General features: G+C 29.9%; 1 protein-coding gene and 1 long non-coding RNA gene across 3 annotated transcripts; one reads left to right on the top strand and one right to left on the bottom strand.

Annotated features, from left to right (window-relative positions):
• Positions 1-779: 779 nt before the first annotated feature.
• Positions 780-5,648, top strand: LOC122855056. Of its 2 annotated transcripts, XR_006374038.1 has the most exons (7): positions 780-2,536; positions 2,627-2,769; positions 2,846-2,959; positions 3,025-3,261; positions 3,339-3,465; positions 3,544-3,774; positions 5,227-5,648. It is a non-coding gene; the product is annotated as an uncharacterized LOC122855056 (long non-coding RNA). The 2 variants fall into 2 exon arrangements; XR_006374037.1 differs by having other exon boundaries at positions 3,339-3,774.
• Positions 5,649-5,990: 342 nt separating this feature from the next.
• Positions 5,991-7,980, bottom strand: LOC122855055 (PE-PGRS family protein PE_PGRS5-like). Its single transcript, XM_044156178.1, has 3 exons — positions 7,254-7,980; positions 6,435-6,943; positions 5,991-6,199 (listed from the first exon to the last, which is right to left on the bottom strand). Exons 1-3 carry the CDS (start codon positions 7,269-7,271, stop codon positions 6,058-6,060), a joined length of 669 nt encoding a protein of 222 aa, XP_044012113.1. The 5' UTR covers positions 7,272-7,980; the 3' UTR covers positions 5,991-6,057.
• Between the last annotated feature and the right edge of the window lie 9,784 nt (positions 7,981-17,764).

Raw genomic sequence — 17,764 nt, 5'->3', positions numbered from 1 at the left:
GAGCCAAAATGTATAGTTATAAAATCATGAACATTGATGATGATAAAACTTACAAAAAAGCAAAAGGTGTAAAAGGTTCAGTTCTAAAAGATATAAATTTCAATAATTATATGGCGTGTCTTTTCGATCATCGCACCAAGTATTACGCGTACTGATCTCATAGTGATATTTAGCAATTTTTATCTTTTAGTCATATATAAAATTAGGAGAAAATAATAATATATACAACAATTTTTATTTTCATGTACATTATTCGATTTATTTTTTTTTTTTACATATTGTTATGAGATATATATGGAATTAGTAAGTTTACAGGTAAATTGAATATATATATTAAGGAGGTTATGCAGAAATTACTCTTTTTTTTTAAAATATAATAAGAATGTTCTGAAATTTTGTACACAAGTAGATCTTTTCATTCTGAATACAACGGTATAATTATTTTCTTATGTTGATCGGTTAAATTTTTTGTAATTAATTATTTAAAATAATATTTAACATTGGTTCTAATGGAGATTTCAACCATTTTTTTCGGATAGAAAAAATGATGAAAAAGTCTTGAAAAAAATCACACATATACTAGAAACCGAGTTTAATTAATTGCGCGAAAAATTTTCATATGTTAATCGGTCAATTAATGAGAAATTAATTATAAACTTTACAAAAATTAGATATGGCAACGGATGGCATGTTCAAACACACACACATACCCGCAATCCCATATATTTTATACGGGGCGCAGGCGCTTTTCACTTTATTTTTTTACAGTGTAGCCAGATTTCAGTTTTGTCTGTGACGTCAGAAGCGCCCCGCAACACCCGCAATGAATTTGTGCATAACCTCCTTAAACGAGCTTGCGTACTGAACCACTAATTGGATTATATTCAACAATTCGATCATGCAAAATCAAACAATAAGCTGATGTTTGAGCTGGAAATTGTGTTGTTGAGTCAAATTCAAGTCGAATATCTACTAGTCCAGATTTCAAAAATTCATTTTGCTTTGAACCATCTATGACAATAAATGGAGCTTCTTCCAAAAAATTTTGTCTTGTAAATAATGGTTGTGGTGTTACTGTGTAATAGTAGGAAGCTTGGAAATATGCAAACTGTAACGAAATTTATTATTTTGCTGGTTCTCGAAATAAATAATCAACAGAAAGAGCTTGTTAACGAGTAATGATTTCTGATTATCTATTTGCTGTCGTGCGAATTGTTAATAATTGATTCGAGTTGATTATGAATAATTCCAAGGGTCACTGTTATAGCTCTGTGGAGGGTCAAGTCTGCTACGAGTGGTGTCAGTGTGGCACATGTTTCTATTGAAGCCGGGTAGGGACATTGAGTGCTTACGTGCAATCGTACAAACGTAATCAGACAAACCGAAGTTAGTGTACGTGCGATCGTACGATTGCACGTACGCACTCAAGAAAAAATGATAGAAATCAGCGCGCGCATGCTTAATCCGCCATATTATTTATGCGGAAAGCGTGCTGCGCATGTCCGGGACGATAGATGGGAGAGTGCGCGAGTGGGAGAAGAGAGCCCTCAGTAGCTAAGCACTCAACGCCGTCGTGAAACGACACAACTTGTCTGGCTCTCGAACTGATCACTACCTTCTCTTGACTGGCTCTCTATGGTTCACTACTAGTTCTCTCGACATCGTTTGGATATTTCGTAAAGGCTCTATGGGTATCAGAAATTAAGTCCTGGTGAAACTCTGTCCGAATTTCCAATGACAGTCTAATACTAATGATCACGCTATATGGCTCTCTTATTATAATGATAATTATTATTATATTCTTACTACGCAATATGTATACGATGGTTAGACTATCATCACACATAAATGTGTATGTGTGAGTTCACGAATGGATCGCTGTAAATAATAACAATAATAATAATATTGAGATATCAAGAGGCACGGTAGTGCCTCGAGTCAAGTATGAGAAAGAAAGTACGCGTGTGGATGATAATATGTGTGAGATGAGATTAACTACTACTACCGTGCCTTATTATACATCAAATATTTTGCCCCCTTTCGTCGCGAATCTATTAGAAATTTAATTAAAATATGATAGACTTGAATGAGGATGCTGAGGTTTGGTAATGATCCCATAAATCGATGTCGACCTTTTTTTAAAAGAAAAAATCAGATTTTTCCGTTGCGTAATTATATTTAAAGCATAATTTTGATATTTACGGTCTTTGCATTTTTCTCAAATCGACCAGATTTCTTCCGTTCAGTTGGTAATAAACTTTGCAATTATTTCTTTTTTCTTTTTTTGTGTTGCTATATTTTGTGTTGCTATATTGGCTGCACTGCATAATTTTATTATTATTATTTTATTTTTTATATTCATTCATACATAACCTCCAGAATATGTTGCTTCTCACGTCAAATGCAGTTAAATGTTAGAAAAATAAACAACATAAATTTATAAATAAATAATATAAATAAATATTGTTTGTGATGGTGACAAATTATTATTTTATAAATTTACAAGGATGAAAGTGTATTTCCATTTGATACACCGGTAAAATAATTGTTTAAAAATAATGAATTTATAAATACTTCTAAACATGAAAAAAAACATCTATAAATTATTTAATTTATATTATTCAAGGAATCACCAAATGATTATCCATCAGTTTGAAAACATTTCTTGGTTTTAGTCGTGACTTTGTTGAATATGATGAAACTTATGAAATAATAATATTACCAAATTTTACAAGTATGAAATATACATCAGTTGATTTACCAGAACAGGTAGGTATAAATAAATAACGCTAATAATAATATACAAATTGAAATATAAATAAACATATCAAAATTAATTTTACAGATAATAAAACAATTACTGGAATATTAGAAGCTGAATCAGCAATTAAAATTGGTGAAAGAGAAACATTACTTACGAAGCTGGTACATGGGATGGTGAAGCAAGAATAATAACAAAGTAATTATAAAAAAAAAAATAATAAGTTTAAGTATGAATATTTATTTGTTTTTTTGAATTTTTAGACATGCAACAACATTGCCACAATTAAATAATGGTAAAAAAATACCACCAAGTAGTTGGAAATGTAAAAAATGTGATTTAACACAAAATTTAGGGTTAAATTTAACTGATGGTAGTATATTATGTGGACGTAAATTTTTTAATGGTACTGGTGGTAATGATTAATGATCATGTAAATAAACATTATCGTACAACTGGTTATCCACTTGTTGTTAAATTAAGTACAATAACAAAAAAAGGTAATGGTGATGTTTATTCATATGAAAATGATATAGTTGATGATCCAAATTTATATAATACATTTATATCACATTAGGGTATCAATATTTCAAATATGGAAAAAACTGAAAAATCAATGACCGAACTTGAGCTTGATTTAAATCAGAAATTTGGTGAATGGGTTGTATTACAAAAAGCATCAAGTAAATTAATACCAATTTATGGTGCTGGTTATACTGGTTTAAATGATCTTGGTAATTCATGTTATTTAAATTGTGTTAAATTGTGATTTTTAACTATAGGTATATTATTTTTTTGACTCATTCACATTCCACACACGCCAACAATGTTATTATCAACGATAAACAAACTGACAAATGACAATGTCAACAACAGTGTCATGTCAGACTACCAATAATCATTGGATAATGTAAAATACAATACATAATAACAAATAAAATAGAACAAAAAGCTATATAGTTTTATCAGGAGAATCTCTAGGATTTGATGATGAAACTGTTGACATAAAAAGTGTATGTTAAATGATAATTTTTATTGTTTATTTCATTTGTTTACATAACTATTGTTTTTTTGTATACCCTAGCGAAAATGGCGACACCGATCCGACACCAATCCGACAGTCGGTTTGTGCACTGATCTCATACAAAAACGACACAAAACCGACACACGACTATAAGAATTTCTAAGTCACAAAAAAAAAATAGTAAAAAGCATTTAAAAAATAAAATATTATGTCTAAAAATTTCTAAATAATATTCTTATAATTTAAGACACATTAAAATTTTTTTTAAATAATTTTTTTATTGAAAAAACTTAATTCTGTTTATGTATTATAAGCGAGGTTAGCTGTCAGATTCATCTGTACACGACTGTGAGATTTTACAATTCTCACACAATTCCGACACAATTCCGACACACGACTGTGAGAATTGTAAATCCGACACAATTCCGACACAAATCCGACAGACATACGACAGTATATTTTTATTTTGTATTTAATATAAAAAAAGAGCATTTTATTAATAAAAATTTTTTTTCAATATTAAAGTTATAATATTTTAATAATTTTAGACATATTAGTTTTTTTTTTTTTTTTTTGAATAAATTTTGACAAAAAAAATAATTGGAAACATATGGGAAACCAAATACATGGTTTCATTACAAATTACATTCGAGTTACAAAAATACCAAATACGTGGGAAACTGATTAAATGTATTAGTTTTGAAAAAAAAAAAAAAAATGATAATTTTTTAATAAAATAATTTTAAAAAAATCTAATATGCCTATAATTATTAAAAGATTATAATTTTATTATCAAACAAAAATTTTTGCAAATCGCAAATTCTCACAGACGATTCCAATTATTTTTTTTGTCAAAATTTATTCAAAAAAAAAAAAAAAACTAATATGCCTAAAATTATTAAAATATTATAACTTCAATATTGAACAAAAATTTTTATTAATAAAATGCTCTTTTTTTATATTAAATACAAAATAAAAATATACTGTCGTATGTCTGTCGGATTTGTGTCGGAATTGTGTCGGATTTACAATTCTCACAGTCGTGTGTCGGAATTGTGTCGGAATTGTGTGAGAATTGTAAAATCTTACAGTCGTGTACAGATGATTCTGACAGCTAACCTCGCTTATAATACATAAACAGAATTAAGTTTTTTCAATAAAAAGATTATTTTAAAAAAATTTTAATGTGTCTTAAATTATAAGAATATTATTTAGAAATTTTTAGACATAATATTTTATTTTTTAAATGCTTTTTACTATTTTTTTTTGTGACTTAGAAATTCTTATAGTCGTGTGTCGGTTTTGTGTCGTTTTTGTATGAGATCAGTGCACAATCCGACTATCGGCATTTTCGCTAGGGTAAGAAACATTTTTATCAGCTTATCATCTAGACTTAGTTGTTATCAAATTTTTGAATTACAGTTTAATTTGTTTTTTCAAGGGGATATTTCAATAAAGTATCACACCAACTTGTCATAAACAATTGAACCAGCTGGTGAAGCAACTGAATCAGTTGATGATAGTATTTTTAAATAAAATACTTATTAATTAACACAAGTATTAATTTAATCAGATGAACATACTTGAGGAAGGTGCAAGTACAGCTATATTGATGCAATAGCATGTGCACCATACGTTGAATGAACCAGCAAATGCTAAAACACATTTCATCAAATACAACAGCAGATTCTCCACAACAATGTGTACAAAAAAAACAGCTGAACTAAATCGACAATCATTTGATACAAATAATACAATTATTAGACCACATATTAAATTATCATCATGTTTAAAATCATGTTCATATTTATAAAAAAAACAGCACTCACACTTTTTTTTAACGATAAATCTAGATGGAAAATTGGGGAATTAAAAAATTGACAATAAATACATTGTAAAAAAAGTTTCTTTTCGTTTGGTGTAATACAAATTATCTTTATTTAGTTTTAGTTTAGTCTTAATTCTTTTTTTAATATTTAAAAGGTTATTTTTTTTTTAGTTTTTTAGTACGTTTGTTTACTTATTTATTATTATTATTATCAAGTAATCTATACTTGTTAATAATTAATAATATATTATTTACTTTATTATTATTATAATGATATGATTTATTTACTTTATTATTATAATAATATGATTTATTTACTTTATTATTATTATGATAATATATATTTATTATTATTAAATTAACTTTGTACTTTTCACATCACCTTTTGTTAACCATATCACGTTTTTTTTTTTTTTTTTGATTAAGACTTCTTTATAAAATTTTTTATAAAAAAAAGACATTTTTCCCACTATTATATGCACCTCCACCACCTCGTGTACCTCCTCGTCTACCTTCTCGTCCTTGTCTTCGTGATCCTCCATCACCACCACTGAGTATGGATTTGAAATATTGTTTACGCCAATATCTAGACAAAATGATTAAAAATTTATAGTTTATTATTGTTATTTATTTTTTTTATTGTTGATTAATTCGATAGTTTATTGTTGTTATTTATTTTTTTTAATTGTTGTTTAATTTGAAAGTTTATTGTTGTTACTTGTTGTTTATTTTTTTTATTTATACATATAGTATTTATTATTTATATATTATTTATATTTAGTATTTATTATTTATAAATACATATAGTATTCATTGTTTACCTGAAACGTTCAGAGTCATCGACTGGCATCTGGCCAGGATTGACAGCTACAGCACGACCTCCATAACCTCCATAAGCCCCAGCATTACCACGTCCAGTATTTTCCCCTCTCAATCTTCCATCACCACCACCACGACGACCAACACGAGCAATACGATGGACTGGTACCCCAGCAATACCGCCGACTGGTACACCTCGTAACATCTCCTCACGACGAGCAATTGCATCACCAGGATCATCATTAAGATTAACAGCAGCACCCAAATCACCACGATCATCAGCATTATCATCATCAGCATGTTGATCAATATTATTATTATTTTCAAAGATAACTTCGTCCAAAGCAGTACCTGGTACATCATAACCTTCCTGAATGAATTCTTCTTCAATTAAATAGAGCTGTGCTCGAGCTTGCTCGTGACGTCGAGCAAGATCAGCCCTGCGGCGTGTCCGATTTGCTTCCTCTTTTTCACGAGCAAGCTCGTTACTTCTCATTGTACTTATGATGTCCTGAAAATAATTAATTATATTGTTATTATTATAATCTTGTATTTAATTTAATAATTAATAGTCGTGAATAAATAAACTCGTAAGTTAAAATAATGAATATATAAATGTTATAATTATAAAAAAAAGTAAAATGAAGGTTATGGTATTTTTTGGTAGAGATATCTTACAATATTTTACTATTAGTACTGTTAGAAATTTTATTCATTATTTTAACCTAAAAGTTTATGTATTCACGACTATTAATTATTTATTGATATAAATAATAATTGAAATTTATTTTGTTAACAATAATTAATAAATATGAACTTACTCTTGGTCTTTGTGCCATGGTTTGTTTTGTTTTTTATTGCCACTGCGAAACAACGATAACGAGGGCTCGCCTTTGCAAACCGCTTACGGCGTTGTTTACAACAACCAAAAAGACTAGAGGGCCTAGAGTCTCTAGTTTCCTTGATAAAAAGCTTCGTTTACAACGTGGAGTATAGTCAAAATAGTGATTGTACAATTGTATTGTAAAATTATTCCTTTAATAATTATAGCATAATTTTTTATAGATGCCAATGAATTAATTTATTATTTATTGTTGTATAAAAAAAAAAAAATTTCGACAGTTGTGTAGTGGTGTAGATTAAATAAATGAGTCAGTTCATTACAAAGGAAAAAGAGGGCACTTTCAACTATCATACACTTTTGTAGTATCATCTGTATGATTGTCTAATAACCCAAAAATGGTGTGTTAATTAGTAATTAGGAATAGCATTACTGGGTGCATTCCTTTAATAAAAAATTTTTTTCGCTCTGCGATTTCGCCCTGTAATACTGACTAAAAGCTAGTCACAGAAAAAATGACAAAAGTGACGAAATCCTCTATGTAATTATCCAGACTTTAAACTTTTACGATAATATTTTGTATCACCTATGTGATAATAACAAGCAAGTACAACAAGTCTATTTTCTATTTATTTCAGTTTGATATGATCATTAAACAGTCATTCAGGTTATTTCTTCAATAATTCGAGCCAAAAAAAAAAAAAAATGCCATGTGCCAGCAGTCCAATTCACAAGGCATTACAATTTAGGGCGTTTTTCCTCCACTGGCGGCGCTTGTAGAGCTTTTGTATGTGAAATCTATATAAAAAAAACTTTACAAGCGCCATCACCGGCAAAAAAAAGCCCTAAATTGTATAAAATTTGCCCTGTGAATTGGACTGCAGTACTGCCACTACAAGAAACAGCTTTTTCCTATAAAATTTTGGTCAGTATTATAGGGTGTTATAAGGTAAAATTGCAGAATGGCGAAAAAATTTTATTAAAGGAATGCACCCAGGAAGTTAATTCAAAATATTTATTTAATTATTAATTGAAAAAAAGTTGACCTCTGAGAGGTGTTACAAATGATTTATCTTAAATACAAGCCATGATGTATGATACGTGTACGATTCCTACGTATAATACAGTTGAATGATACTTTCCTAACCCTGACGTTTGTCAATCGGACCACACCTTTTTTCCTTGTCGCACTCGAGACAAAGTTTTGACATTTGTGTGTGATATTTAATGTGTTTTATTGTTTCTAAAATAGTTCAAATATATTAAAGTGATTCATATTCATCTATCAAAATATTATTTTATGTTAAAAACTTTTCAATTTAATTTTGATGACTGCTATTTTTTTTTTGTAAATTATTCCTCGTTTGACGTTTACCTAACCTATCTTTTTTTTGTCCCTTTTACCTTCTTCCTTTCTTTATATTATATTTCAGGATTTTACTTCTTTCGAGAAAGTATTATTGGCCTTATCAAGAGTTTTTTCTCTTTCTAGAAGAATTCATTTCCTTGATAAGAGTATTTTTTCTTCTTTCGAGAAAGTATTATTGGCCTTGTCAAGAGTTTTATCTCTTTCCAGAAGAATTCATTTCCTTGACAAGAATAATTTTTCTTCTTTCGAGAAAGGTTTATTGACCTTGTCAAGAGTTTTTTCTCTTTTCAGAAGAACTCATTTCCTTGACAAGAGTATTTTTTATTCTTTCGAGAAAGGTTTATTGACCTTGTCAGGAGTTTTTTTCTCTTTTTAGAAGGATTTATTTCCCTGACAAGAGTATTTTTTCTTCTTTCGAGAAAGTCTTAATAACCTCGTCAGGAGTTTTTTCTCTTTTTAGAAGGATTTATTTCCCTGGCAAGAGTATATTTCAAAACGTCTCAAATTTATAAAAATTTTGAGTCGTGGTTCTTTTTATTTACATATAATTTTTATTACTAGATTTTATAACTAGAAAAAAAATGTCTGAATTTGATCAATTCGAATTCGATCGTAGAATCATTTTAAATTCTGGTTCATTGCTGAGAGATGAAGAAATTGACTTTTTCGCCAATTTATTGCATGAAAAATTAAATTATGAGTTTATACGCTGTTGGGCGCTCCAACATGCTGATCTCGCAGTCCAAATACCGGCTAATAGAAAACATATTCAAATTTTACATACAGCAGCTGAAGATATTTCTCATCCGAATGCATATAAAATGATTGGTGGTCATTGGATATGCAGTTATTATGATGGCGATTTAATTCATATTTATGATTCCTTAAACAATTCAAATCTAGATAATCAAATTATAAAAAAGTTGCGGATGTTATATGGCAATGCATTTGATGAAGAAACTGTAGAATTTCAAAGAGTACAGAAACAACCTAACAGTTATGATTGTGGAGTATTTGCTATTGCAAATGCAGTAACTCTTTCATTAGGCGGAAACCCCGAAATGACTACATATAGGCCATATAAAGTTCAAGACATGCGTGACCATTTATTATCAATGTTTGAACTTCGCGATATCTTACCTTTTCCTTGATCAAATATTCATAGTTCAACTAATAATAGGCTGAGAGATGACGAGAATACTTTTGAGAAAAAAAATATCAAAGTACCTACTTTTCTGCCAAATATTCAAACTCCTAAAAGAAAATGCCCAACTAATGGTGACGTTTTGTTGAATACTAAAGGATATGATTGTGGCCAAAAGCGCATTTGTAAACGAAAGGTTATACAGATTCCAAGTATTTCAGAAGAATCTAAAAATAGAATTGGAGGGAATCGAAGATTAAATGGAGACGACATGCTGTTCTTCGGAAAGTTGCTATCTGGTTGTTCTGATTATGTACCGCAAGATACCTTATATATCCAAAACTTAGATAAAATTCAAGCCATTCCAAAAACTAAAAAACATATACAAATCCTCCATAGCAGAGGCGCTTCTGGCCCAATGACTGATCACTGGGTTTGCAGTTATTACGATGGTAAAAATATTCATATTTATGATTCATTAAACATTCATATACTCCATAATGATTATCAAATGTATTTACAACGTTTATTTCCATTTTATTCAGTTGAACAGAACAATGTGCGGTTTCCAAGAGTTCAACAACAACAAAATGCTGATGATTGTGGTGTGCTGGCTATTGCATTTGGAGTTTCTTTATTATTTCGTCATAAACCTGAAACTATTGAATACGAGTATGACAATTTGAGAAAGCATTTGCTCAATATGTTTAAAACCCAGATAATAACTCCTTTTCCGATGACTAAGCATAGCGATCCACCACTTCCACTACCACTGGAAGAGATAGTGAAAAAAGAACATAAAGCATATTTGGAACGAACACGCTTAGACAACAATGCTCAAACAGCGACCATTCAAAGTAAAAAAAAAACGTATCGAAACAGCCTCAAATCTTGAAAAGTGAGCTACCAAAAGACGATAATACATATGTTCCGTTTAAATCTTCAATAGAAATATATATTCAAAATCTTACATATGAAATTCTGGTTGAGTCTATCGACAATCTTACAAACGAAACAGAAGCCAGGCTCAGAGCTGAAAAAATGGTCAAGTGGTGTATGCAAGCAAGGAAAAATTATTATTCTGTCCAATTTAAAACTCTTCAAAGAATGATAAAAATGGCAGATTCACGTTTAAAAAATATGATTGATGATTCTGACATTGAGAATTTATGTGGAGACTCAGAGCATACCTCATCTTCTGAACCATATTTTTATGATCGATCATACAGTTTTAATTATGAATCAGAAAAACCAAAACAAGTAAATGCTATATCAGTAAAAAGAAGGCATGAAGACGACGAACACAATGAAATGATAATGGAAATCAAAAAGCAAAAAAAGTTTTCAGAGACTTTTGTTATAAATCCACAAGGTCAAGCAGTCAATATATTACCAATTGACACAAATAAAAAGGGTGTAAAATTTTGGAGCTGTGATTCTATTTGCACAGTATTGAAAGACCAAAAACTTTTTAATCTCTATAAAAATTTTCTCCAAATTTTAGTAACTCAGACGTTGTCAAGTTGTCCAAAATTTCTACAACAATGTTTTATTACGCATTCAGAAGATAAGTTAGGTCATTCATTTAGCTGTTATAGCAGTGAATATCCATGTAAATCAATCAGCTTCTCGCTGCATCTTTTATCACCTCATTTCTCATCAATAAGGTCAATGTTACGATGTTTATACAGATTAAATGAATATTATAGAAAATTACTGAAATTGAGCGATGATTTAGATATGTCAAATATAAAATCATTATTAGAAGTTGAAAACGAAATGAAAAAACAAAATGTAGAATTTAGCACAAGTCATGAGATGGATTGCTTGAATGAAGATTCGATTATTGCAGAGAATAGTGCAGCGTTCAAAATTTACACAAAAAAAATGATGGATTTACCTAGAAATCATTGTAGATCTTGCCAACGATTACTTTTTGAACGTTCCTTAAAGAATATCAATAATTTTTATTTGCCAATTGTAAATCCATACTGGGATCAGATGGAAGAATTCTTCATCAATCATCCTGATGAAAAAGATAGCGATTATATTTGTGATAATTGTCTAAAATATTTCCGAAAATCAGATATTCCTCCAACATGTATACTGAACAATTTTCAGGACGGTAATGTTCCCGAAGAAATTAGAGAGTTATCAAACTATGAAGTAATGTTGATTCAACAAGCAAAAGCTTTTCAAGTAGTTCAAAGAGCTGGGACTGTACAAAGAAAAGATATGCCACATTCTTCAAGATATCAAATATCTAAGGGACAGTGTTTTCATTTACCTCTACCACTTTCAGAAACTTTGGGAAAACTAGCTTCGAAATTCGACCCAATCAATACAAACCATGAGCTATATATACTAGTACGAAGTATTCCTACAAAAGCTAAAATTGTTTGGCAAAATTTAGTAAATTTAGAGAAAGTATTCAAAGCTTTACAATGGTTACGTTCAAACAATCTATTATATAAAGACATTGTATTGCCAGAATCTGCTGAAGAGTTAATTCAATATTTAGAAAAAAAGGATGTTGAATATTTTGTTGAAACGAATGTCTCAGAAAACTTTGAAAATAATGAAGAAGCATTAGAAAACAATACTAGTACTGAAAAAAATAATATCGAAAATCCAACTGAAGCTAATGCTCTCATCCGAAGTTCTAAAAGTGGAAAAACAGCATCAACTGCCAGTGATGTTTTACAAAGCTCTAGCCAACATGTAGCTGAGCAAAATTCTCAATCTCTTGACAGTGTAGAAACTACATTAACTGTCAGTGATATTTTACATAGTTCTAGTCAACGTGTACCTAAACAAAATTCCCAGTCTTCTACATGTTCTACATGTTCTACATGTTCTAAAAGTTCTAAAAGTGAAAAAACAGCATCAACTGCCAGTGATGTTTTACAAAGCTCTAGCCAACATGTAGAAAAAAAGGATGTTGAATATTTTGTTGAAACGAATGTCTTAGAATACTTCGAAAATAATGAAGAAGCATTAGAAAACAATACTAGTACTGAAAAAAAATAATATCGAAAATCCAGCTGAAGCTAATGCTCTCATTCAAAGTTCTAAAAGTAGAGAAACTACTTTAACTGCCAGTGATGTTTTACAAAGCTCTAGCCAACATGTAGATGAGCAAAATTCTCAATCTCTTGACAGTGTAGAAACTACATTAACTGTCAGTGATATTTTACATAGTTCTAGTCAACGTGTAGCTAAACAAAATTCCCAGTCTTCTACATGTTCTACATATTCTAAAAGTTCTAAAAGTGGAAAAACAGCATCAACTGCCAGTGATGTTTCACCGGATTGTAGTCTAGATAAACAAGGTGCTTTTCAGTGTTCTAAAAGTGCTTATATTAATGACAGCAAAACAAAATCTGAACAAGATGAAATAATACACTCTAATCATAGTTTATCAAAATACTTAGAAAATGATAATGATGAACTCCTTCTCTTAGCGAACGCCTATGATTGTGGTCAGAATGATAAAACTGCTATGAAAACTCAACATAGTTCCAATGATGATGAAACTGATAATGAAAGCCTAGGTGTACTTATTTCTGGTAAGAAAATTGAAAAAATTATCACCGAGTATGCAAACAAAATTTTTAAGCCAGATCTGAATGCAGAGGATAAAAATGAAACAGAGAATTTGAAGAAACGAGCTATGCTTACTCAAATAGATCATTCAGAATTAAACTACGAACAATATACAATATATCCTTTGTACGATAAACGAATAAATCAAACAGCTACAGACATTTATCAAATGTTGAAAATTCAAGACGATTCATTGGATTCACGAGTAAAAACTTTAGATTTGCAGTGCTTTCCAAACCTATATCCTCGAGGGATAAATGGACAGTGCCAAGACCGAGCTAAGCAGGTTCGCGATCATGATTTTATAAAGCAAAAACTCTGTTCCCTTAAGCCACGATTCAGACTAGACCAGCAATATATATTTTATTTATTACAAAATGATAGTATTCGAAAATTAAAGTCAGGAATTTATCACATGTTAAATGTTACAAATCCACGTGACAGTTATACTGTAAAAAATTATTTAAACAAATTAAGTGAGGGTCTGTTAGAAAGTGAGTTAAGCTCTATATTTGAGCGTCTCCCAAACACAGAACAATTTTGGAAAAAGCCAAGAAATAATCTTAGGTGTATGATAAGAGAATATGGTCCAGCTACATGGTTTCTTACTCTAAGTCCAGCAGAGTATTTATGTGATGATTTGATTCAATATGTTCGTGAAATTAATGCTCCATTCTTAGACAAGATGTTACCGGGTCAAGTAATTGTTGCAGATCCTGTGTCAGTTTCTCGCTACATGGATCAAAAATTTCATGCCATGTTAGATTTCCTTAACTCAGAAAGTAATCCACTTGGAAAAATTAATCATTATTTTTGGCGACGGGAATATCAAGGCCGTGGTATTCAACATTTCCATATATTATTATGGGTTGATAATGCGCCTATGATAGGTGCAAACGAAATTGAAGGAATAGTTGAATTTATCCAAGAATATGTGACTTGCAAAATACCAAATAAAAATTTGGCACCATTATTGCATCGTAGGGTAACGACTCATCAAAATCATCATCATAATGGTTATTGTATGAGGTCATCAAAAAATAAATACGGAAAAACGATTAAACGCTGTCGATTTGGATTTCCTAGACCTGTTACCGAGACATTTGTCTTACGTGATCCAGCAATCGCAATCGCAAATCACAGACATTCACGGTCTAAGAATAAACTATATGATCTCCCTAGAACCGAAGATGAAGGAAATATTAATGATTATAATCCTGTTATTCTTTCAGTTTGGGAAGGGAATGTGGATATTCAATATGTAGGTGAAACTTCCTCAGCCCTAACAGGGTATGTTACAAAATATATAACGAAACATGAGCGATCAAAAACTCAAGCGATGGTCAATGATATTAACTCCACAGCACCATTGCTCACCAGATTATGAAATTTTGCTTTTCAAAGTTTAAATAACAGAGAAATTGGAGCTCTTGAAGCAGCAGATACATTATTAGGAACTTCTTTGAGTGGAACTGATAGTAATACAACAATAAAATGGTTGAATGTGAGACAAATTAGAGGGCGTAAAGTAAAACCGTTTGAGGAAATTAAAACATTGGATGAAGATTCAACCGATATTTTTGCCCCGTCTTTAATTGATGACCATTATCCTTCACGTCCTGTTGTTTTGAAAAATCTTTGTCTATATGAGTTTTGCAAAGAGTGGGACGTTGTTAGATCTGAGCCTGTGTCTGATAAAGTCGAGTATTATACACTCAAAATAAATGATCAAGGGAACCCTATATTATGGGTCAAAAAACGATCTCGAGGCTATTTAATCCATCATTGGATATACAATATAAAAACCCACCCTGAAGACTTTTACTTTTCATTACTATTTTTATTTAAACCTTGGAGAAACACTGATGAATTGAAAGATGGTTTTGAGACATTCGCTGATTCATTTAATGCTAAAAAAGATGAACTTCAAGAAGCGTGTAATTATTACAAGCGTCTAGATGATTTTCAAGAAGGATTAGATCATATGCAAAAACTAATTGAAGAAAAAAAAAATGAAATTATCGGAAATAAACCTGAGGATCAACTAGAAGATCCAATAAATGATGGTATTACGGAAAAAGCTGCAATTGTTTGTGAGCAGCCAAAAAATGACGTCAGTGAAATAGTTTAAAACGTCAAATGTAGGGGCGCTCGTGATGTGTATGAAACTACAGATGCTAGACTTCTAAATTCAATGCAAAATCTTGCATCACTATTCACTAGATATGACCAAAATATATTCAGTAATAGCATAGTTTTTCGAACAAGTTCTATGCCATAGTCCATTTATTACCAGAAACATCTAGATTATTCCCAGTTATCACTAAAAAAGTCAGTTTCTGGTAATAAATGGACTATGGCATAGAACTTGTTCGAAAAACTATGCTAGTGGCCACACACCTTAAAATATAATAGTAACCAGTGATATGAATTTTTGCTACAAGAACTTGCATGAATAATCTAGCTTGTCGACACACCACCTTACAGGGTGAAATCCAGTAAAATCGTAGAGCATCAACATCATTAATGTCGTCGTCAATATATTATAAACAATTATAAAAGTGTGTAGGCTTGAAATTTTATTTGAGAAGAACCGGGCGGGGTCAAGTATAAAATTTTGTCAAAAGTTAAGACTATTCATATGGATCAATGATTCGTAAAGAAATAAGTACTTTTGTACTTGACTTTTTTGATATCCTCTTTTTTTGTATGTTTAAAAAAACAAAATAAAAATTAATTTCGAATACTTGACTCTCCTTTTTGTACAAAAATTTATTTTTGTTTTTCGTGTGATATTATTATTGCAACGGCAACGTATGTATAAGACCTGGTCGCGATGGATCACTGTATGGTTCCCTATACAAAATACATATTTTACGGGCAGACTATTTGCTCCCACACTTACGATACTTGTGACGTAGGTATTTTACTATCGTATAGTCGTAATGTAATATAGGCGTATGTAACACACTATACTTGGTTCTTGGTTTTTTTCAATTATTTAAATATTTCAACAATCATTGTTTGTAACGAACATTTTGACATTCGAAATACGGTAAAAATTTTTTATAAAAATTGTATATATTTTTTTTTATAAAGTAAATATAAAAATAATATAAAAGTTATATACAACAATTATATATAATTTATATATATAGTATATATAACCTTTTATACAATACACCTTATGCAAATTATATAAAAATTTTATACTATTTTTGGCCCAATTTTATATAAAATTTATATATAAGAATTTTATAAAGTGATTATATATAATTTTTATAAAAATTTCATATATTTTTTTCGTGTGGGGACTAGAACACTTTTTTTTTTTTTACTTAACAATAAATATATATAATAACAATAAATCAAACTATCTTCATAATATGTAAAATTTTATATAATCAACCATCAACGACCACGCCATTTATGAACGACTACGCGCATCACCTTCTGGCAGTTGACTGAGCCGACTGAGTTTCCGTTGGCTTGCCACACCCGTATTCACGGAACTATATGGTCTACTGGAAACTCAGTCGACTGCCAGTGCCAGAAAGCAATGCGCATAGTCGTTCATAAATGGCGTGGTCGTTGATGCTTGATTATATAAAGTTTTACATATTATGAAAATAGTTTGATTTATTGTTATTGCGTATGATTGAAAATATTTATTGAAATAGATAATATATAATTAAAAAAAAAAAAAAGTATTCTAGTCAAGTTTAATAATGAGATAGACCCTGATGATTCAGAAGTGACTGTAACTGTTTGTCAATGGATTAAGTGTCATCATGTTCAATTGGCTTGGTTTATATCTTTGTTTAAAAAATGAATATTATTGTACAATAAATAAAAAGACTCGTTACAGCAATAAATAAATGAAATAAATCAATTATATACAATGTTATACATATATGATAAAATCTATACAGGACTATTCTATAGAGTTTATATAATATTTCTATAAAAACTATTCTATAGGAAAAATTTTATAAAACATTCCGTTTCGGATATTTTATAAAAATCATTCAAAATTCTATAGAACAGCGTATTATTATGATTATGATATATACAAATCATTTTTTTTATAAAAATAATCCTATAAACCAAATCCTATAAAAAATTAATAAATTCATTCTATAAAAATCAACCACAAATTTTATAGAATTTATTCTATAAAAAAAGCGCCAAATCTATATAAGAGTTTGTATAAAAATTTTTATAAAAACGTTTTATAGAAATGTTTATAAAACTTTTTGCTACGTGAGATTCTTACCGATTCTGGCAGATTAGGGCCGATTCTTACAGATTCTGGCAGGTTATGACAGATTATGGCAGATTATGACAGATTCTTACAGATTTAGACCGGTTT

This window comes from Aphidius gifuensis, linkage group LG4, assembly GCF_014905175.1.
Source record: "Aphidius gifuensis isolate YNYX2018 linkage group LG4, ASM1490517v1, whole genome shotgun sequence".
NCBI classification, from domain to species: domain Eukaryota; kingdom Metazoa; phylum Arthropoda; class Insecta; order Hymenoptera; family Braconidae; genus Aphidius; species Aphidius gifuensis.
This window is presented reverse-complemented; position numbering and strand designations above follow the sequence as displayed.